The sequence below is a fragment of the Sinocyclocheilus grahami genome, unplaced genomic scaffold (genome assembly GCF_001515645.1).
Source record: "Sinocyclocheilus grahami isolate Dianchi unplaced genomic scaffold, SAMN03320097.WGS_v1.1 scaffold110.1, whole genome shotgun sequence".
NCBI lineage: Eukaryota > Metazoa > Chordata > Actinopteri > Cypriniformes > Cyprinidae > Sinocyclocheilus > Sinocyclocheilus grahami.
Window position 1 is genome coordinate 2,718,344 of NW_015505289.1, and position 22,545 is coordinate 2,740,888.

Consider the following 22,545-nt stretch of genomic DNA (forward strand, 5'->3'; position numbering starts at 1 on the left):
TGAAAGAGAAAATGCAACACAATCACAACCAGCCAGAACATATTTGACGTTTAAAGGTGAAGTGTGTAATTTCTGCACGACTAGCATTGACAAACAGCAAAAAATTACTGTTTTCAAACAGGTTTCCTAAACAATTACTCCATCTGCCATTGGTCAAACAAACAGATAGTCACGCCCCAAATTCAAGCTATTGGTCAAGCAAACACTGCAGACTGTTGAAGTTGTGACAACTGTTGTGACTGGTAAACATTCATTCACACTTGAATTTAGTCTTTCAGGACACCAAACAAACTGTAATCATACCTTACGATCGTAACAGCAAGCAATGAGTAACAGATTTCATTTGTAGCTTATTTTAACATATAGAAAGTCTCCCATTAATCTGTGTGACACCATCTTCTATACAGGCACGAGATTAATTTTTTTTAACCATAAATTTTTCATTTTTCCACAGTGAAAGAGAAAATGCAACACAATCACAACCAGCCAGAACATATTTGACGTTTAAAGGTGAAGTGTGTAATTTCTGCACGACTAGCATTGACAAACAGCAAAAAATTACTGTTTTCAAACAGGTTTCCTAAACAATTACTCCATCTGCCATTGGTCAAACAAACAGATAGTCACGCCCCAAATTCAAGCTATTGGTCAAGCAAACACTGCAGACTGTTGAAGTTGTGACAACTGTTGTGACTGGTTAGAACACTGTGCTGCATATCATGTTCTTAAGTTCATGAATTAAGCTCATACAAAATAATTATAATTATAATAGTAATATAAAACCATTGTGTTTATATAATTTCATATTTGTACAATTTAACCACATTTACAAAGCCAACATTCTCTACTGGGTAACACTTGAAATTATTTCTCCACCCCATTGACTTTGTTGGGGTCGACAACCATTTCATCCTTCTGTGATGCTTTTCAAACATCTTATTTGTGAGGATTGAACCCACTGAAGGACAATCGAAGGACAGAAAGTTTGATAGTTCCCCACGTGAGACACACTGTTGTGATCAGTCTTGTTTTTGAGAGTGCTGGTATGAAACATTTCCTCCTGCGTGCGTTTCTGTGCTAGAACGGCCCAGGCTGACCTCAGTCTCTGAGCCTGCAGAGTTTACGAGTCAGAGGAAGCAGAAAGATGTAGAGAGATCCTCTGTGAACATGGAGGTCCAGGTCTTCCAGGTCTACTGTCAGCGTTTTTTGAAGGATTTTATGGTTTGTTGTGGGGGGACTGTTGGAGGGATGCAGGGTTCTTCGGGTCCAGACTCTCTTAAAAAGACTGAGTCCGGCTCGGAGGAGCAGGTGGAACGCCTTTCATTCAGGATGACCTGAGAGTACATGGGCTCCAGGGGAACGGAGAGGTCCAGATACTCCTGCAAGGGAAACATATACGTTATTAAGTCATTCCCATAATGCACTTCAATGAGAACAGTGAACATTTTCATCCAAGTTGGCAGATGGAGCAGCATATTTGCATTTTGGACCCAAGCCTTAAAGGGTTAGTTCACCCAAAAATGAAAATTCTGTCATTAATTACTTTACATTAATTACTTACTTTTGCACAAAGAAAACAAAAATAATGACTTTATTCCACATTTTCATCTCTACTGCGTCACTTGTGGACGCGCGTTCACGACAGTACCATGACGCGAGCGTGTGACACAGTAGAGATGAAAATGTGGTATAAAGTCGTTATTTTTGTTTTCTTTGCGCAAAAAAGTATTCTCGTAGCTTCGTAACTTTACAGTTGAACCACTGATGTCACACGGACTACTTTGTCGATCATCTTGGTACTTTTCTGGACCTTGAACGTGGTAGTTACCTTGCTGTCTATGGGAGGGTCAGAGAGCCCTCAGATTTAATAAAAAATATCTTAAATTGTGTTCCGAAGATGAATGAAGTTCTTACGGGTTTCGAACAACACGAGGGCGAGTAATTAATGACAGAATTTTCATTTTTGGGTGAACTAACCCTTTAACAGAGTTGCTGCCCATGATGTGCATTTCACATCAGTCACTTGTGAGGATTAATTTTGAGTGGGATGCTGACATAAAAGGTAGCTACCTACAGTGGGGAAAAAAAGTATTTAGTCAGCCACCAATTGTGCAAGTTCTCCCACTTAAAAAGATGAGAGAGGCCTGTAATTTTCATCATAGGTATACCTCAACTATGAGAGACAAAATGAGAAAAAAAAAATCCAGAAAATCACATTGTAGGATTTTTAAAGAATTTATTTGCAAATTATGGTGGAAAATAAGTATTTGGTCAATAACAAAATTTCATCTCAATACTTTGTTATATACACTTTGTTGGCAATGACAGAGGTCAAACGTTTGCTGTAAGTCTTCACAAGGTTTTCACACACAGTTGCTGGTATTTTGGCCCATTCCTCCATCCAGATCTCCTCTAGAGCAGTAATGTTTTGAGGCTGTCGCTGGGCAACACGGATTTTCAACCCCCTCCAAAGATTTTCTATGGGGTTGAGATCGGGGCTGGCCTTACCTGATTGGATATCATGGACAGAGTGCGATCAAGGTCTTCTACCAGCTGTTTAAAAGTTGGCCTCTGTGTGGGAACTGCATGCCAGCAGTCTTTCATCATCAGGTATCTGGAGAAAAAAAACAATTGCTTAACTGAGCCATTATGTGAAGACAACATTAAATAATTTATTTTTGTATTTAATCTTATTATTCATAACTGCATTTTATTCTAATGAAAAACATGTAATTACTGCTATTTTCCACCAAAAGTGGAAGATATAGAATCTTTTAAACTTGTATTAAAATGGTGTGACACATTTTTGAGCAATGTATTTAAATAATGCAAAAAAAAAGTTAAATAATTATATAATATAGAAAAAAATAACATTTATTATTAAAATAAATAAAAAATATAGTCTGTTTCAATCAATATTTACTTTAATAATAATTAAGTAATTATTATTATTATTGCAAATCAAATAAATATTTATTAAAATAAATGAATTGCAAAGTCTGTTTCATTCAAGAATGTGGCGTGTTATAGAAGTTAAATGTTTTTAAAAGATTCTATTTTATCAAATTCAGAAGGATTTTAGCTGCTAATCAAAATATCTGAATGGGCCTTTTTATTCTAAAGAAAAAAATCTGCTAAAGTAAGAAAAAAGTAAATTATTTTTATTTCAAATACAAACAAATAAATGAATGATATAAGTTTCACTCAAAAAATTTTCACATTATGGAAGTTAAATGTTTTTGATTTGTTTGAATGTTGCCATTTTAAAAGTTTTTAAAGATTCTATTCAATCAAACTAAAAGGAACATCTTTTAGTCACTAATTATAATGTGCCATACATCTCCTGAGTGCAAGCTGAGGGTCTGTCCATGCGATGACCTTCTCGCAGTAGCTTGAAGAGCTCTTCCACGGGCACTCCTGGATAAGGCGAGCCCCCCAGAGTGAAGATCTCCCACAGAAGAACACCAAAAGACCACCTACAACATGAGTTCACTCAGTTAGTACCAAAGCAGAACCAAGAAACTGTACTTTTATGAAGAGAGCTGGTATGAAGATATACTGGAATTGAAAACATATGAGCCATCTTACACGTCACTTTGATTTGTGTAAATCCTGTCAAACAAAGCCTCAGGTGCCATCCATTTGACAGGCAGCCGGCCCTGAAGAAGAAATAAAGACGTTCATCTTGTCATATATTGACTTTTTAGATAATAAATACAACTATGAAGAACTGACTGCTTACATTTGTAGTCTTCTTGTAGTAATCTATGTGATGAACATCCCGGGCCAGACCGAAGTCTGCTATCTTCATTACATTGTCCTCTGTTACAAGTACATTGCGTGCTGCCAAGTCTCTGTGGATACACTGTTGAGGAACACACGGAGACCAAAAAAAGCATTAATTTCAGCACACAATTTGAATTTTTTTGAATAAATTACACAATATGTCAACAATACCTTTTTGGATGCCAGGTACTCCATGCCACGAGCCACCTGGTAAGCACAGGAGACCAAGTCTTTGATGGACATGCTCTCCACAGGCACCTGGTCAGGATTGTAACAGTACTCCATGCCATATGGCCGGCGGGCACGCAGATATTCCCGCAGGTTTCCTTTAGAGGCGTATTCCACGATGACATAAAGAGGACCTGAAACAATGTGTGTTTTGAGAGAGGAAATCCTTGTAGTGTGATCCAACATCTTCAGAATAGAATCATCAGATGGGCTCTTACCATTCTGGGTACAAGCTCCGAGCAGGTTGATGATGTTCTTGTGTTTTCCAATCATCTTCATCATCTCCATCTCTGAGATGAGGTCAGACAGATCCTTCTCAGTGGCGTCAGCTAATAAAAACATGCAAAATATTGATGAGGTCTGGTTAATAATGTGATCTGATAAATAATATGGTTTGGTCATAAAACCCCCATGAAATCAAAATTGGAGTTTTATGACTAAAAGTCTATGTCTGTTTGGTCTGCAAAAAATAATTTCCTTAATTAGTATTTTTGTCTGGTTTTATAATATATTATTGAAAATAAATACCTAAACATAATAAATTCCTCAACCTTATAATAATAATAACTATTATTATTATTTATTAAATAAATATATAAATATGGTTATTCTAGAAAAATATTGTTATTCTGTATATTTACATTTATTTCCCCCCAAATTCCTTATTCTTGTTTATGTAGAAATTTTATACAATTTAGTGAGGTTTATCATTAAAACAAGAAAAAAAATGCCAATGGGGTAAGAACAATAAATATTTGTAATATTTAACAATAATAATAATAATATTTATAAATGTATTTTAATTCAAAATACATTTCAAATCAAGTAAGAGAATATGAAAATGTACATAATTTTGCTGCTCAAGTAAATTTATCTTGTTTTAAGGATTTTACAGAAAAACAAGACAATTAATTTAGACTAATTAATTTAATAATAATATAAATAAAATATTTTTGCAGGGTATGATATTCTGGTCTCTCCTTTAATGTAAGACCATGAGGGTTTTTTTATGGTTGCTTTATCATAAATCAGTCAGATCCTATAGAAATCACATTAAATCATTTCATGGGATCTTTTAGGCTGTTAATTTGCAAAACCACATACATTTCAGCATTTTCACAGCAACTTTAGTTATGCGGTTGGGCTTGTCTTTGTGCAGTCCAATGGCTTCGCCCATCACCACCTGACCAAAGCAACCCTCGCCCAGAGGTTTCCCAAGTACAAGCCTGTTACAAAAATACAGATGAACAAGATTTCAAAATAATTTCTAGCTTGACCCTGTTACAGAGGAAAAGAAGTGAGAAAAGTTTAAATTCTAGATGCACAGTGTGTGTACCTCTCTCGGGGGACTTCCCAGCATGGGTCCTGGGGCAGCTCGTACTCAGACACCCCTGACAGCATGGAGGAGAGTCGTGAAGGTCGGACCAACATCACGCCAGAGTTCAGAGAGGAACTGGATTCCACTGACACCTGTAGAGTGAGGAAGTAGAATGGGGCGTTTTAAGGGCCTTTAGAAGGATACAAGGGCCCTTCTTTGGACAGCAGTACATTAAGGCCCTTATCTGTTACCTGTCTGCGGAGAGGAATGCTTTTGGCCAGCTTATGGACAGCCAGCTGGCTGTTGAAGTCGCTCTTCTTGGAGGAGCTGCGGACTTTGATGATGGTGGCGATTCCTACCATGAGGAAGATGAGGAAGAATCCAACGCAGTAGATCAGAACCTCCAGGTAGGACTGACTGGGGACTGCAGAGGGAGCGGTTGGGGCTTATGGGACAAATAGAAGGCTACGCAGTAAGTAAAAAAATTTATTTATACAGCATATTTTACTTTTTTATTTTAAGTGTTATTTTAGCATCATTTTTTTAACTATTATAGTTTGTATTAATACTCTTAATTTTATATTTTCAGTTTTAATTTTAATTTGACAACAGTAATTTTGTTATGTGTTTTTGTCACTTTTATTATTATTATTTTATTTTTTAAATATTACTATTTACATTACATTTATTTTTATTTCAGTTTTAGTTTTAGAAGAACCAGGTTTCCCACTGTCTTGATACATGAGATAACCTCATTTTAAAAGAGACATTTCCAGATCGAGAAATAACATGTAAATTAATAAAAGTCTTGTGCTTTAATTATTAAATTATAATCCTTGTCGAGTAAATCATGAAAAATATAAAAGTCATGAAGCCTTCGATTATTATTGTGAACTAAGGGGTGTCAAAAAGGTTGAGAACCACTAGAGTAGGTTATTGATTTGTCATCTTAGCAATATGCTAACGCCAGTTTCTAGTGCAAATCGAATCTCCTTTGTGCTTTTTGTGGGGTGCAGGAAGTCACAGTTTATGTCAAACATTCCAATAAGTCACTTATGAGGTTCAGTCACAGTTAGGATGCTGCCTTAGAAGACAAAGTAACTCACTAGGTTTTGGAACAGAGCTTTTATGCAAATTGTTATCAGTCTGCTTACTCTCAAAATGAGCATAACTATAACTCATTTAATCTGAATATAGGTGACTTGATGTGCACTAACCACTCATTAAAACAACAAAGATAGCAGGTCAGAGAGAGAAAACGAGGTATTTAGAGAAAAATTAGTAGGTGAAGGAGGTGAAACAGTGCTATAACTGGTGTCATTTGCCAGGTCAATGGGAAGTGAAAACCACTGAGGGCACCTCAGTAAGATGATACTTATATGGGAAGATGCCACTAAAATCCAAATGTTTGGTCTACTCGACATGCTGGTGCCACACATGGGTGATTTGCACCTGTGGACGGCCACACACGTTCCCATGAAACACCTCGTCCTTTGTCAACGGTGCAAAATATACACCAGCTAAAGTGATAGCTGAGTAAATGCTCTTTGACTTATACGTGGTTCACCTGAAACTGGCGAATGACACAAACAAATAGCCACTGTTGGGACTAGATGGAAAGGTCTAGAGAGGACAGAAAAGAGTTGCCGGATACCTTTGACAACGGTCAACCAAGCTGAATGATGGGAGATCCCAATTGAATTGCCCGCCAAGCAAGTATACTCCCCAGCATCCTCAAAGGACACATTCCTCAACTGGAGCACCTCCATCTCCTTGTCGGTGGTGTTGAGGCCTGCCGTCTGGAAGAGAACGAGAAAAGCAGACCCGAGGCCCAAGACGTGAGGGGAAGGGAGGAGGAAGCGGGACAACATTGAGCTTGGGAAATTTTGGGGAGTCGTTGCATCTATCTGGTTGGATTAAAAACCAGTTAGATGCTCGGGAAACCACCTGAAAACTTTCTACCACCTGTAGAGCGATCATATATTGCTGCCCAGCACCATCACATTCAATCTACCTCCACCCACATTAGGCAAGCCACATGGAGACTCTCTCCAGTAAGACCCAATCCATAGCGAGGGAGTTATCGCCATTGGTTGGGTTGACCGGGAGTTTCCATGGCATAATCGGATAGGAAAACCCAAAGCATGAGAGAAACCCAAGGCTAAAACCTCTGCGGCGATCACTTCAGATTATCCTGTGGTTAAGTTACCTTGTACGTCATGTCTAAGAACAGTTAACCAGGCTGACTGATTGGCTTCTCCTATATAATTGGACACTTTGCATATATATTCACCGCCCTCTTCTTCTGTGATATTGTAGAGCGTCAGCACCTGGGTGTCCGAGCTATTGACCCCCGAGTGCTGGAGATGACAAGAGACCAAATTCATCACATCCAATCCCAACCCAAGACATCCTAATATGTATGGACCACTTATATGAAACTGCTCCATTTTAGTCAGCTTTAAGCAAACTGACTGCATGTCTATGTAAACCTTTACCTTTAGGACGCGTACGTAAGGTAGTCCGTCAGGTCCCAGTTTGCTTCCGTTCACATGTATGTGTTTGAGCCACTGAATGTGAGGCTGGGGATCGCTGAAGACCTTGCAAACAAACTCTACATCACTGCCGACTACAGCTGTTCGATTTGCAGGGAGACCAGCGTACAGGATGGGCCTGTGAGGCGATCGCTCTGAAATATACACAAGACAGGGTTTGTTAGATTTCTATTTAAGCACAGTATTTATTCCTGAACTGCTACTGGTCGATATTGAGAGATGACTGACCCACTACATCCAGCTGATAGGTGTGATTGATGCTTCCATATTCGTTCTCCACCAGACATGTGTAGTTGCCCTTGTCTGAGGGCACCACGGACTCCATGATTATGGTCCACATGTGTTCCCGCAGCTGAGAATAGAAGAAAATAAATATTCTTTAAAGTGTATTCACACAATATGTTCTCCAAATACACACACACAAAAAATGAAAACCAGGTATGCATACTCCATTCACAAATCTCTTATGTGAAACACATATATATGTATTTTTTGCTTATTGATGGCTTAAAATGATTAATTTCAAATTAAAGAGTCCATCATTTACCAAACAGAAGTATGAATAAATATAAGAACAATATTTAATAATTTTCATTTATGCTGACCAATACAACAATAATAATAATTTTAAATTATTACATAAAAAATACACATATGGGAAAAGGTTTGAAGCAGTTCATTGAAACAGACTGACTGTATTTTTGGCTTATTGATGGCTTAAAATGATTAATTTCAAATTAAAGAGTCCATCATTTACCAAACAGAAGTATGAATAAATATAAGAACAATATTTAATAATTTTCATTTATGCTGACCAATACAACAATAATAATCATTTAAAATTATTACATAAAAAAACACATATGGGAAAAGGTTTGAAGCAGTTCATTGAAACAGACTGACTGATTCGTAAATGAATCATGATTCTGAAACTGATTCACAGAAAAGAAAGTTTACTCAAGTTTAAAGACACTTATGCTTGTTTTAATGCTCTTGTAACTGCAAAACTATTGTAATAATGCACCCTGAAGGGAACGTATTGGCCAAATAAACATCAAAATCACTTTGATATTAATGATGTTGCTTAATTTGAATTGTTCTAGCACATTGTGGTACTTCTTGTCTTGATATTTGCACATTGTCTCTCTACTGTATGTTGAGTCATTTTTACATTTTCTGGGGCCTTAAAGGTAACGAGTTTCACCCCTCTGTTTACTTCTATATGGCTTGGCTGGTGTGACAAACTCTCTTGAATCCATTTTTAAATCGGCAGCAAATCATCACAAATATTTTGCCAAGCCCTAATCACTACGGCAAACTATTTGTAACCAGAGCTCCGTTGTTTCCTGCACATTAACATCAGGGTGTGTGTATTCAGGTGTCGGGTTCAGGGTGTAGAGATTCAGGCTGTGATTTTGGCCTATTGTAAGCTGAGGTATCAGCTTTCGTTCTCTCGGGTCAGGTGCAGAATAAATGAGGGTTGTATGTCCCACATAACAGTGATATCAGTCAGTTACTGAAGTCTGTTCATGTGCAAACGTACCTTATAGCCCCCGATGCGCTGGTCTCTTTTGAACTCTTTTCCATTCTTGAGCCAGCGTAGTTTCGGAGTCGGGTTTCCCTCGGCCTGACATCGGAATTTCACCGTTTTGCTGGCCGGTACGGCATGAAGCTTTTTTTCCATCTTTTCAGGTTGGGCCCAATGAGGTGCCATCGCTACAGAGGAAATATGGTATTAATAACAAAAAACAACTCATCATTTGATTTCCTTCCCGAAAACGAGAGTGCATGCTTACGTAAGAGCTCCTGGCTACTTGATGGCTTGTTCTCTTCTGATGATGACTCATCGTCATCCTCATCCTCGGAAGACGCTACTGCATGACCTGTGACAAAGTCGACAGGATGTGTGTCAGAGAATAAATTCATACAGCCGCCCATGAAGGTCAGAATATAGCCATGCATGAGTCCACAACTCATCATGCATGATTTAGATTTCAGCAAAGCACATGCAGATGTGGTTATTTATTTGTCTGTTTGTCCACCTTGATTGTCAAACCTGCTAATGTCTTGATTTATATCCCTTAAAGTGTTTAATTTTACCAGTCATGAAGCAAAGAATAGTAGCAGGTTGAGAAAGGAGAGGCTTGCAATGCTTTTATTTATTCACAGTATTCTGGTGATTTTGTATTCCTGCTTGATCTGAATAGTGATCAGGATGAAGTAACGCATCCTCCCTTCACAGAGTGTCGGACAGTGAGAGCACATGAGTCACTGCAGGCTCCGCTCCAGAGCCGTGCCCACGCTCCCATCACACAGACGCAAACACACACACACTCTGGGGAGCAGTCTGACAAATTCAACAATCAACGCCTGACACATTCCACAGCTGAACAGAGAGAAACGACATCTGAATGTCTCAGTTGCTCATCTATAACAACAATACAATCCCAAACAGCAACTTAAACTAGTTTTTAACAACTTCAAAAGACAATAAGTGGTGTTTGCCTGTGCAAAATTTGCCTGCACGATGCCAGGGGGTTGCTATGTGGTTGCTTAAATCACGTCTGTGTCATATTTTAACCATATTTTAACATATTATAGTTAAAAGAAAATAATTATTACATTTCGGATAAAGAAAATAAAGAAAAAAATGAAATTAAAGAAAACATTTTCTTGACAATTGATCACATTACAATTATCCAAATTACAGTAATGTGAAACAGGAATGTGAATTTTTTTTTTTAAATAATAATGATTTTAGATATTATTTAAATTATGTATTTATTCAGCAAGATATTATTTGTTGTATTGCATTTAATTAATTATAATTGTAAAGCATTTAATACATCAAGATAGTATTTGTTGTACTGCATTTAAATAATTAAAAAAACAAAAAATAAATTGAAACTGAAACATTGCATGCATTTTAGGTATAACATGAATGAAACTTTTCCAATGTCCTCTTTGAGAACAATACGAAATTGCAAAAAAAAAAAAAAACAACAACTAAAAAATTAAAATATCAGTATCAAATAATAAAATTACGTAAAAAAATATGAAAATTATGTGTTACCAATGAATTTATGTAGTTTATTTACATTTTCTTATCAGATAAAAAAAATATTCACCTTAATATTTTATGCACATACTGGCATTTACATCCACAGTTTTTTTTATGCAATATCCCAAAATGTATATAAAAATACATGGATAGCGACATGGATAGCGACATGGATAGCGACATGGATAGCGACATAGCCACCAGGCCAGAAGGGTCAAAAGAGCCTCTATGATATTCTGGTCTCTAAATATGATTCAGATTCCTCCTTCAATATTAGTTAACATGACATTTTGTCACCTGTTTTCTTGTTTGTTTGCTTAGAAAAGTAGCAGAACAACTCTCTTTAACAAGCCACATAATTTCAGATGTCATGTCCATAGCATAAACCATGCGGTATGAGTTAAGGGTTTTGAAAAAACACACCATCAGCAATACCACAAAAACAAAAAGAGTCGTTTGTGAAGAAATTTGTATTTCTTCGATAAGAGAAAACACAAAGCTCATCCTCTCTAAACTCCTACAAAACATACCCGTCACATTAACGATAAAACAGTCAGAGTGGTTGCCGAACAAGCTCTGGACAGTGCAGGTGTAAAGCCCCGAGTCTGTCAGCTCCACTGACCCGATCTACATCTGGCCCCCGTTCACCCGCATGTGGTCTCCATTCAGCACTGCAGCGTGGTCTTTAGTCCAGATGACCCCTAGGCATGTGATCGCGGTCTCGTCTTGAGCCAAGCACTGCAGCACCAACGCACCCCGGGGAACAATGTGTGCAGCTCCATTTTCACCTCTGTTCGGACTAGTGGTGGAACAGAAGACCAGCGAATGTTTGGCAAAGGGGGCACTGGATCAAAATCAGCATTTCAAAACAAAGTGTGAACAAGAGACGACTCTTGTCCAAAGAAAAGTGAAGAACCACAAACCTTAAAGTTAAGGGCCATGACTAACAAAAGGGGGAAGAGCTTTTAAAGCACCATGGGGAAAGAAAACTATGGAAGGGGAAAGAAAACGAACGCATGAAACTTTAAAAATATGACAGGACCACCACCAACAAAAGAAATAAAGAATAAGAAAACTGCCACAAAGTCAAAGAAGATTAAAATGAGAAAGTAATGCATAAATCAGATAATCGGAAACAACTCTGTGATCTACATTTTGTGAATCTCACAAAACCGGTCAAGATCATGTTTGGGCCATATTTTAACCTAAAATTAATAGAAAATAATTAATATTTTTTGGACACAGGAAATGAAACCTTAAGCATTAACATTTTTGCATGATTATATTATTTATTATAATTAAGCACACTACATGATACAAAAAAGCTAATTACAGTAATGAAAAAAAATCTCTTCTTTTGACTAGAATGTGAAAAAAATTATGGTTTAATGATTTTAGATATTTAATTTGTAAAGTATCTATATATCAGATAGTATTTGTTGTACTGCATTTAATCATTTAAAAAATAAATAATTGAAAATAATTTAATTAAAACATTGTATGGACAATTTCAGAAATATGATATGGTATTACAGGAATATAATAAAAATATAAAATTTGAGAAGAATAAGAATTGCAAAAAAAAAAAAGAAAAAAAAAAGCACAATGCACAAAACCTGAATAGCCTTAATATGCTATTTTCTTAAATATAGTGCAGCAAAATATAACTGTTATAAATTATGAATATAATTATTTTCTTTTTTACTATTTTGTTTTTGAGGTGTAATGTGGTCCAGTCATGTTTATCATTAGATTCGCACAACTCAAAATGCGATACTTCCTTTACAAAAGAGGGGGAAGTTCTGAAGAAAAAATGAAACAGTTTAAAGATTAACCTCCTGTGGCCCATTACACTTATTAGGCCTGAGTTTCACTACATACCAAACAAAAGCCCAAAAATCCCTGACGCCAGAACATACTGCCGTCCCATTCAAAGAGACCCCCCACCAACCTAAAGTCACCTTAATTGTCAAACAAACTAATCCGTCCCGCCACAGTGTTTCCTGACAATGTGAGCGGATCCGTAAGAGACAGAAGGGGGAAAGAGAGCACGTTTGGAGAGACGGAGAAGAGCCTGTAACAGCAGGTTCCTCGGCTAGTTGTCATGGAGATCTCACTTGAGCCAAGTGGAGGTATTTCCTGGATCACAGGCCCCTTAATCCCAGCAGGGAAACGGGACGAAAGGGGGTTGGGATCAACTTTCGCTTCAGCCCAATTTAACAAAAAAAGCATGGTGTGCAGGAAAGGTTGAGGCTGAGGGAGATGCTGGTCTTGAAAATAAAATGAGAACTGATGTCTCATCCTATATCAATCCATTCATTTTATTTTCAGTCATTCCGGTCACTTACTAGAGCAGAAATATGACGTGCACCCCTAAACCTCACATTTACAAGTAAAACAGCACTTACAACTGCAGTTAATAGGGCTGACAACACCCAGCATGCCCTTTGATGCCTTTATACTAAACTCAAACCCTGGCTATGTGACTATTGTTGCAATAAATCCAGATAAGTTATTTTTTAGAGGAGTCTAGCATTTATGAATTCTTCATAGACAAGTGGTTTTGATTTAAGTGGCAAAAAAATTACAAAAATGTCCATAAAAAACATCAATCTTACCCTGCCTTATATAGGCACAACAATATGCAACATTAAGAGTTTGGTTTCTAAATTGCTCTAGAAATTCAATTGTTTTGGCAACTGAACTGGTATTTAATGTAGTCTGTAGGCCTTTTTTAACTTTGCGTATGGTTTTTGAGTATGATGACATGTCAAAGAGCCTGTCCTTGTTAGCATGTGCCTAATTTAGCTAGCTTCTACCAAGTAATGAACTCATTTGAAGCAAATGTAGCAATTGATTTGAACAAAAGTTTGGGGTCGGTAAGATTTATTTTCAAATGAAAATGCTTAAGCTTACCAAGGCTGCATCTATGAGATCAAAACACAGCAAAACAGTACAATATTATTACAATTTAAAATAAGTATTTTTTTATTTAATATATTTTAACATTTAGTTTATTCCTGTGATGCAATGCTGAATTTTCAGCATCATTACTCCAGTCTTCAGTGTCACATGATCCTTCAGAAATCGTTCTAATATGCTGATTTGATGCTCAAGAAACATCTATTATCATTAGTATTAAAACAGTTGTGCTGGTTAATATATTGGTGGAATCTATGATATACTGTATATTTTTTCAGGATTCTTTGATGAATAGAAATTTTAGAAGAACAGCATTAATTTGAAACAAATATTTTGTCACAAATGTCTTTACTCTCACTTTTGCATCAATTTAATGCATCCTTGCTGACCCCTTTCTTTTAAAAATAAAAAAAAAAATAAAAATGTAAAAATAAATAAATAAAATAATCTTACTGACCCCAAATTTTTGAACAGTAGTGCATAGTTGGCATTTATTATTTGCATGCATTATTTGTTTTTTCCTCTGTTCTGCACAATCCTGTCAGAACAGACCGTCATCCCTTTTTTGGGCTTTCAAACAGTTCAAAATCAAGGCAATCACATACACACTTCCTTCAAAACAGTTCATGTGGTGAATGTACTGTCAGAATATCATAAAAAGCTATTGCATAAGCTTCATCTAAAATGAGCTTTTGCACATAAAGCGGCACTGTGAATAAAAATGCAGTTAAATTTGACCCTCAACATGCAGAAATTCAAACCATTTCTCTGGTAAAATTTGAAGCAGTTGACAAAAAGGGGAGAAGTGCACCACCTAAACACATTTTGTTTACTGAAGAAATTCAGTGGAAAAAATACTTGTTTATGACCGCTAGAAAATAATCGAACTAAATTAAAACGGAACATTTTCCATAAAACAGAAAAAGTCTTGATATGCTCCTATGTCATTCTTCCCAGTCTGACCGACCCAAAAACACAAGCATGATTTCATCAGCGAGCCGTACCAACGCACATCTGTGTGCTCGAATTCAGACCGCTCCGGACTGGCTTCTTGGAGAAGCGAAGAGAATGTGTTTTCTCAGAGGGAGGCGGAGGCCCGACCCATTTGTCTTGGTCAGTCAGTCCAAGCTGAAGTGGACAACATCTGTCATCACCTCATTATTCATCTGCAACATCTTTTAAAAGCCTAAATGTCATTGTATTTCAGATCATTATGACCCTTTTAATGAACTAAACCTTCAATAAAACAAGCCTCAAATCCTTATAGCCGACCGTCTCTCCGCATCGACCAGGATTGGTGCTAAGCTCTGGACTTGGCTGGGAATCAGTAAAGGAAGTCATAGCCTGGATGGATTGCTTCTGGGATTTCCTGCCTGGCTAGTAATTGTCCTGGGCACAGAGTCACTACAACAAGTTAATTCAGGCAAGAAGGCAAACAGACAGTTCTATATATGTGTGTGTGTGTGTGTGTGTGTGTGTATATGTGTGTGTGTTATTACAATTAACTAAAACCATAAAGCAATTTTCATTACTTGAAATAAATTTTAAAAAACTCATTTTATTTTACTTAAAATAAAAAATTAATAATTTAATTATGGGTTATTACAGTTAACTAAAACCATTAAACTATTTCCATTACTTAACATAAATTAAGTCATTTTATTTCAGCTAGTTGCCATTTTTGGTTCAAATTTAGGTACTACAATAATAAACTGAAATTAAAATCAATTAAAACTATATAGACATTTTTAATAAAAAGTACAAAAAAACCACATACTAGACTAAAACTAGACACTGTTATCCAATATTGGTGGGGGGGGGGTATAAATACAACTGATATAACCATATGGTAACAACATATCAAAACCAATGAGTAAGAGAGAAGCAGCTAATGAGCATTCCAGATTTAATGAATAAATGATTCAAAGCCATTCTCCGATTGCTATAGAGGTCTGTATTGTGTCTGGAGATCTTTTAGCACATTGAGAAGTCTTTGTAATGCTGCGCATTCCACCATGATCCATCTGAACCTCTAAGGTTTCAAAAAGGAGCAAAAGACCCCAAAGATCTTTGGATGCATAAAGGAAAAGCATCTGGAGTCCTACAGCACATCAGACCCTAATGAGTTCCAGCTCCGCTAGTTAACTCCACATCAAAAACAGAGCCGTGACCAGAACTCTGCTGCTGCATGAGCTGGAGCCAAGTGTAAACCAACGAACATCAAATGAATGTATTCAAACCTAAATCACGCAAGTAAAAGATGTGCTGCTTTCTTCCATTTGTTTCTATTTGTGCCACCTCAGATTATGAACAGCCTGGAAGTGGACATGGGAACTGGAAAAACTTACCTTGTTCGGTTACTGCGGGACGTGAGTGGGCCAAGGGGAACTGAGCTAGAATAACCCACAGGAGAAGCAAATGCCATGACTTCATCATCCTGAGAGAAGTCATGCCACGGCAGCTGGGCAAGGAGGGTGGGCCTAGTCAGCTCATTCACACAGCTGTGGGCAGCACTGGCCCATCAACACCGGAAGCATAGAGCTACCTGCCAAAAAGAGAATGTGTACAGGAATTAGTCTTACACGCTATATGCATAGATGCAAAGGAGGAAAAAAATGAACTTTTCATTGGAATGATCTGGCTTTTGGAGATTTTTTTCCCCATTTTTTTTTTTTAATTGCAATTTATGGTTCCATGAAGAACCTTTAAAATCCTCAGAGCCTTTCCATTCTATAAAAGATTATTTATAGTGGAAAATAATTCTTTACATGCTAAAAAATCTAGATGACTGTGGCAACAGGATTGCACAATAAAACTACACGTTCCATAATTCTCTGTGGCAACACAAAAATGATAAACTGCATACATAAAGCGTCAAATAAACATCTAATATGCAGTCTTTACTCTTAATTTTGTGAACGAGTCAATTTTATTCTGATCAAAATCACTTGAAGACACATCACATTGCAGTAGGAACAAGTTAAGGACTTCAAGCAACAAACCGTTCAAAAGTTTCAAATCAGCATATTAGAATGATTTCTGAAGGATCACGTGACACTGGAGACTGGAGTAATGATGCTGAAAATTCAGCTTTGCATCAGAGGAATAAAATCAATCTTTTTTATGCTCAAACAGCAACATTACAGACTAACTAAAGTTGAAAAAGGGAAAGCATAATAGGACCCCTTTAAAATATATTCAAATAGTAAACAGTTATTTTAAATTGTAATAATATTTCACAATATAACTGTTTTTACTGTATTTTTGATCAAAGAAATGCAACCTTGATGAGCATAAAATACTTTATATTCATTAAAAAAATCTTACCAGCCCCACACTTTTGAACAGTAGTATAAGTTCCCACTTATAACTATATCAAAGAGCCACAAAATATAAGCCCAACTACACTCACGCTCTGCTTACAAAGACCAGAACGGTCTCATTTACTGAAATAATACTGTCACCTGGCCATGAAGCCCATCTGGTACTCACTAATTCAACTTCTAAGGCTCCATTGCTTTTAAATATTAAGTTTAATTAGCATTGACAACTGTTCATGCATTAATTCACCACCCAATTAAACAACCACGGATAAATAATAACAAATCTCCTAAATTCAAAGCAACAATCATCCTATTACAAAAAATTTAAACTTAACCAAGAAAAGGCTGTAACTTCAACTAGGTACCTTACAAATCAAAAAGTAGTTCAAACATGGTTTTCCCACAAGTATAAAGACAACAGAGGCCCCAAACCTCTCGACCCCTCACCCGACAGCAGCTGCCCCCCTGAGTAGGTGTAGAGAGGCCATCCTGGTGGTGTGAAACACATCTGTTAATGCTATGACCCCCTAAGACTCGCCACTTGACACTTGGCTTTCCTCGGGACCCCAGTCACGCCTCCATCCCTGCCAAACATTACCCAACAAAAGCCCCGTAATCTGGTGGTTGTTTTTGTACCCCCTCCTCCAATAATCATGCTGCAAACCATTTGCTCTCGCACCTCCTACTTTACTCACAATTTCCAATCTGAAACAACACAATTTGGTGCCACATGTTTTGCTCTCATTACTAAGAATGAGGGGAATTAGAGTATTAGTGAATGTAAACAAAGTTGTTTTAACTGATTAGCACCTTCATTGCAAGGCTCAGTTTCGCACAAGTGTGTTTAAAATACTCAACCATGATCTGTTTTCATCTAGAGGAGTTGAAGTACAGCAACATCCAATTCTGTTAATTATGATCGCCTCATAAGAATGATAAACGAGGGATGTCCGTCCATTATTGAGAGCTGTCGGATGGTTTTATGCCAGAGTAATTCGGCTAAAGGCAAGTACATGAAGAGACGGTCGTTCTGCAGTGGGTGGCGACCCTGAATGAAAAATCCTAAATCCTGATGTGCAGCGGGTTTATGATAAGGCCATAAACGCAGTTCATTTACCTCCCAGGCACATAACCGTGTCAAAGCAGTAAAATTTAAGAATCTCTTAAACTGATGAGAATGTGGAGTTACTCATGGCACTTTTTCACACATTAAACTGCGGCACACTGGTGAGATTCAAAGAAATGTTATTGAATGAGCTATAAAAGTGTTTTTCAACAACAGTCACGAAACCATGTTTAAAAAAAAAAAAATGTGTAAAGTTCTAGAAGAATAATAGCTAACATGTTGCACAGTCCTACCACCAGTCTGATGGATTTTGAAAAAAAAGGAGAGATTAATGGTGCTCATGCTTGATAGCTTGTGCTTTTTAAAACATTATGTGCAGGAAACAATCCATTTCCAATGTTAAACACCAAAAAAAAAAAATAATAATAATAATAATATAAAATAAATACTTTGAAACAATTTTCACTCAGAAATTGCTAGTAAATTTCACAAATAACTACAAAGAAACGGTAATTAAACATGAAATTCCAAAGACTAATATAGTATTTTCTTGTAAAACATACTCAAATAAGCTGTTTTATTTAGCTTTAACTTCGAAAAAAAATAAAAAATAAAATGTCAGCTCTAATTAAACTAAACATCTTTAAAAAAAAAAAAAACTATCAAATATTATATAAAAAATAATGTATGCATATTACAGATTAGCAAATATGAAAATGCATATAACTAACTAAATAAATAATAAACTATATATAAATGTACAGACAGCAAAAACAGTTAATAAAATGATTTAAATATATATATAATTCAAAAATAATGAACAGTTTTATTTCTTTTCATATCTGGCCCTAAATAACCTTTCAGTAGTTGTTTATACATGTACTATTCTCTTTTGCAAGCTGCTTTGGACAAAAGCCTCTTCTAAATGGATAAATCCAAACAAAGAAAATTCTACTCAACTATTGCCACCAAAACAGCATTGAAACCAGCAGTCCTTTCAGAGTTCTCCACAGTAATGCAAAAGGAGCATTTGAAAAGCCCATTGTGATAATTAAAGTTCTGAGTTTGCTGTGTTCCCTACCCCCCTGAGAGTCCAGCCCGGACCCTTAATTACTATGCTGCTGCATCCATGCATAGCATTCCTCGACTTGGTGTTTGTTTTGGGAGATAGTCATGCAATCCATCCCAGGACCCCTCCAACCCACAACTCACCAACCCCTATTCTCGACTGTCTGGGTAGTTATCAGGCTTAACACCTGTAATTGTATAGATTAGGAAAGGAAATCCAAGTGAATTACTTTGCCATTTGCCTTCCTATCCACACCTCTGTTGGCTTCGTTTTGCATAATCTCTTATACACAGTAAAAACTCTGAAAAATGGAAATTACATTAGTGGTTATGCTCTCTTAAAAATAAAGGTTCTTCAATAAAGGTTCTTCCAATTGGCATCAATTGTTTCATGGAGAACTTTTAACATTACATTGCACAAAAGGTTCTTTCTAGTGGAAAAAGGTTGTTTAGATTATTAAAATATTCCTCAAACTAAGAACTTCACTGTCAAGGTTCTTTGGAGAAAATGGTTCTTCTGTGGCATTGCTACAAAAAACTCCTTTTGGAACATCAAAAGTTATAAACCATAAATATGATTTGTGGAATATCTAAAATTCTGGACGAAACCAGCAGCAGGAATAACCACCTGGTGCATGGACGCAGCTCGTCTTTCAGCGCATCCAATATTACACATTCAATTTGGATGGGCTCCAGTTGACATACTATGAGATTTGGCTGTAACTCGGCACAAAGTGCCACAATAAGTCAATATGGGCTCCTCTGGGAGGGAGGTTGTGGTTTTGAAAAATATCATTTTATTTATAAATCATCTCTGAAATTAATGCTTGTGGAATGAAGTAGTCATCCTCAAGAGATGCTGACATGCCGACACATTCACTCGTGATCAGAAAGTGGCCCTAAATTAGCGTAACATCTCGAGCATGGGACTGACTCAGTTTCAATGGTTCTTGACCAAGATGTTTAGAATGACTCTACTAGTGCATCTTTCCCCCTAAAGTCTACAACAGAGGTCGGCCAGGGAATATCAACTCAGTTAAATCACACACAAAAAAACCCTGATTTATCATTAACACAGAAACAGATCCTGGAAAGGTTTGTTTCCTCAAGGAACACAATGCATCCATAAGAAACACTGGACAGGCAATACCACCTAGGGTTTTACAGCTCAAAATAGGTCACTTTTCATATTCATTGATATGCAAATTGAGGGAACACAATGTAGCATTCTTATTCTACTCCTGCTGTGAGCACCTATTCATGATTTGTGTCTTCATGAATGTGCAAATACAATGGAAATGGGAATAATTTACTTTAAAAAGCACAACTATACATATAGGCTATATGTGTAAGGTTCTATACATGTAGCCTATAGTACACATATAGACCATTTATCTTTATATCTCAAGAATATAGGCTGTAACACTTCTGTATTGACCTCTCTACATAAAACGTGCAAAATAAAGTTTCTTTAAAATACGCAGAAATATATAAGTGCCTGAAGTGTTTTTCTTACGACTCGGGCGTATCTTTCATATAGCCTACTTCAATCAAAATAAACATCACAGGTAGGCTATCAGTTAACACGTAAAATGTTGAGGTTCTTCTCAAAGTTAAAAACACTCACCTCTGGATGTTACTGTGAGCACTGGGTTGTGTTGAAGTGCACTTCTTGTGGGAGTTATTTAGGTTTGTAAAACATTACTCCAAAACAAGCGTTCTCCGTAGAAAATGTCCCACGCTGAAGTTGATCAAAACAAGCCACTCAGCCAGATTTCTCTCGTGCAGCGCGCGTGTTTTGGCAAAAGTAGCGAGGAAAAAAAGAGTCACGTTTAAACCAGCTGAACCACACAAAAGCTTTTGGTCCAGGTGCGTAGAGGGACCGTGAGAAAACTTCCACGTCTTTGCTGTTTGGGAAGTTTTTCATTCGTAAACTCGCGCGGGTGTCTCGCGGCGAACGGAGATTTACGAGTCACGCCGAAGTAAACTGCTGCGAATGTGCGTGTTTGTCTTGCGCTTTCTCTGTCGCTCACAGCAGCGATTCTTCCTCTCGAAATGAATATGAAGGAGTTTTTTTTTTCATCGTACCTCCCACTTCCAGGATTTGAGGATTCAAGAATTCCACTGCCCCCCTCCACCAGCCCCCCAGTGAGATCCTCCCATTCACCTCTGAAACTCAATGCAGATACACTGCTGGTCCTTACCAACTCACATCTACTTATTCATTTATTAAATAAGAAGATAGATATAGACAGATAGACAGACAAACAGTCAGATAGATAGATAGATAGATAGATAGATAGATAGATAGATAGATAGACAGACAGACAGACAGACAGACAGACAGACAGACAGAGAATGATAGATAGATAGATATATAGATAGATAGATAGATAGATAGACAGACAGACAGACAGAGAACGATAGATAGACAGACAGAGAACGATAGACAGATAGACAGACAAACAGTCAGATAGATAGATAGACAGACACACAGAGAACAATAGATAGACAGATAGACAGACAGACAGAGAATGATAGATAGATATATAGATAGATAGATAGACAGACAGACAGACAGACAGAGAACGATAGATAGATAGATAGATAGATAGACACAGATAGACAGACAAACAGTCAGATAGATAGATAGACAGACACACAGAGAACAATAGATAGACAGATAGACAGACAGACAGAGAATGATAGATAGATATATAGATAGATAGATGTGTATTGCTGTACACCCAAAGCGCTTTTAACAATCATGTGGGGGGGTCTCTCCTCAACCACCACCAGTGTGCAGCATCCACTTGGATGATGCGACAGCAGCCACAGGACAGCGGCGCCAGTGCGCTCACCATACACCAGCTACAGGTGGAGAGGAGAGAGAGTCATAGAGCCAGTCAAGTGGTTGGGGATCATTAGGAGGCCATGATTGACAAGGGCCAGGGGGGCAATTTGGCCAGGACACCGGAGTTACACCCCTACTCTTTTACGAGAAGTGCCATGGGATTTTTAATGACCACAGATAGTCAGGACCTCGGTTTAATGTCTCATCTGAAAAACGGTGCTTCGGTGCTTTTTAGTGTCCCTGTCATTATACTGGGGCATTAGGACCCACACAGACTGCAGGGTGAGCACCCCCTGCTGGCCTGCTGGCCTCCTCTTCCAGCAGCAACCTAGTTTTCTCAGGAGGTCTCCCATCCAGGTACTGA

The 22,545-nt window shown here is 37.3% G+C and overlaps 1 protein-coding gene across 1 annotated transcript; it reads right to left on the reverse strand.

The window, feature by feature from the left end:
• Positions 1-282: 282 nt before the first annotated feature.
• On the reverse strand, positions 283-21,397 carry LOC107588986 (fibroblast growth factor receptor 1-A-like). Its single transcript, XM_016277285.1, has 17 exons — positions 20,955-21,397; positions 16,219-16,415; positions 9,684-9,770; positions 9,431-9,603; positions 8,116-8,239; positions 7,831-8,021; positions 7,542-7,692; positions 5,584-5,777; positions 5,351-5,484; positions 5,119-5,240; positions 4,233-4,343; positions 3,958-4,148; positions 3,743-3,865; positions 3,589-3,659; positions 3,339-3,476; positions 2,509-2,614; positions 283-1,379 (listed from the first exon to the last, which is right to left on the reverse strand). Exons 2-17 carry the CDS (start codon positions 16,319-16,321, stop codon positions 1,197-1,199), a joined length of 2,202 nt encoding a protein of 733 aa, XP_016132771.1. The 5' UTR covers positions 16,322-16,415; positions 20,955-21,397; the 3' UTR covers positions 283-1,196.
• Between the last annotated feature and the right edge of the window lie 1,148 nt (positions 21,398-22,545).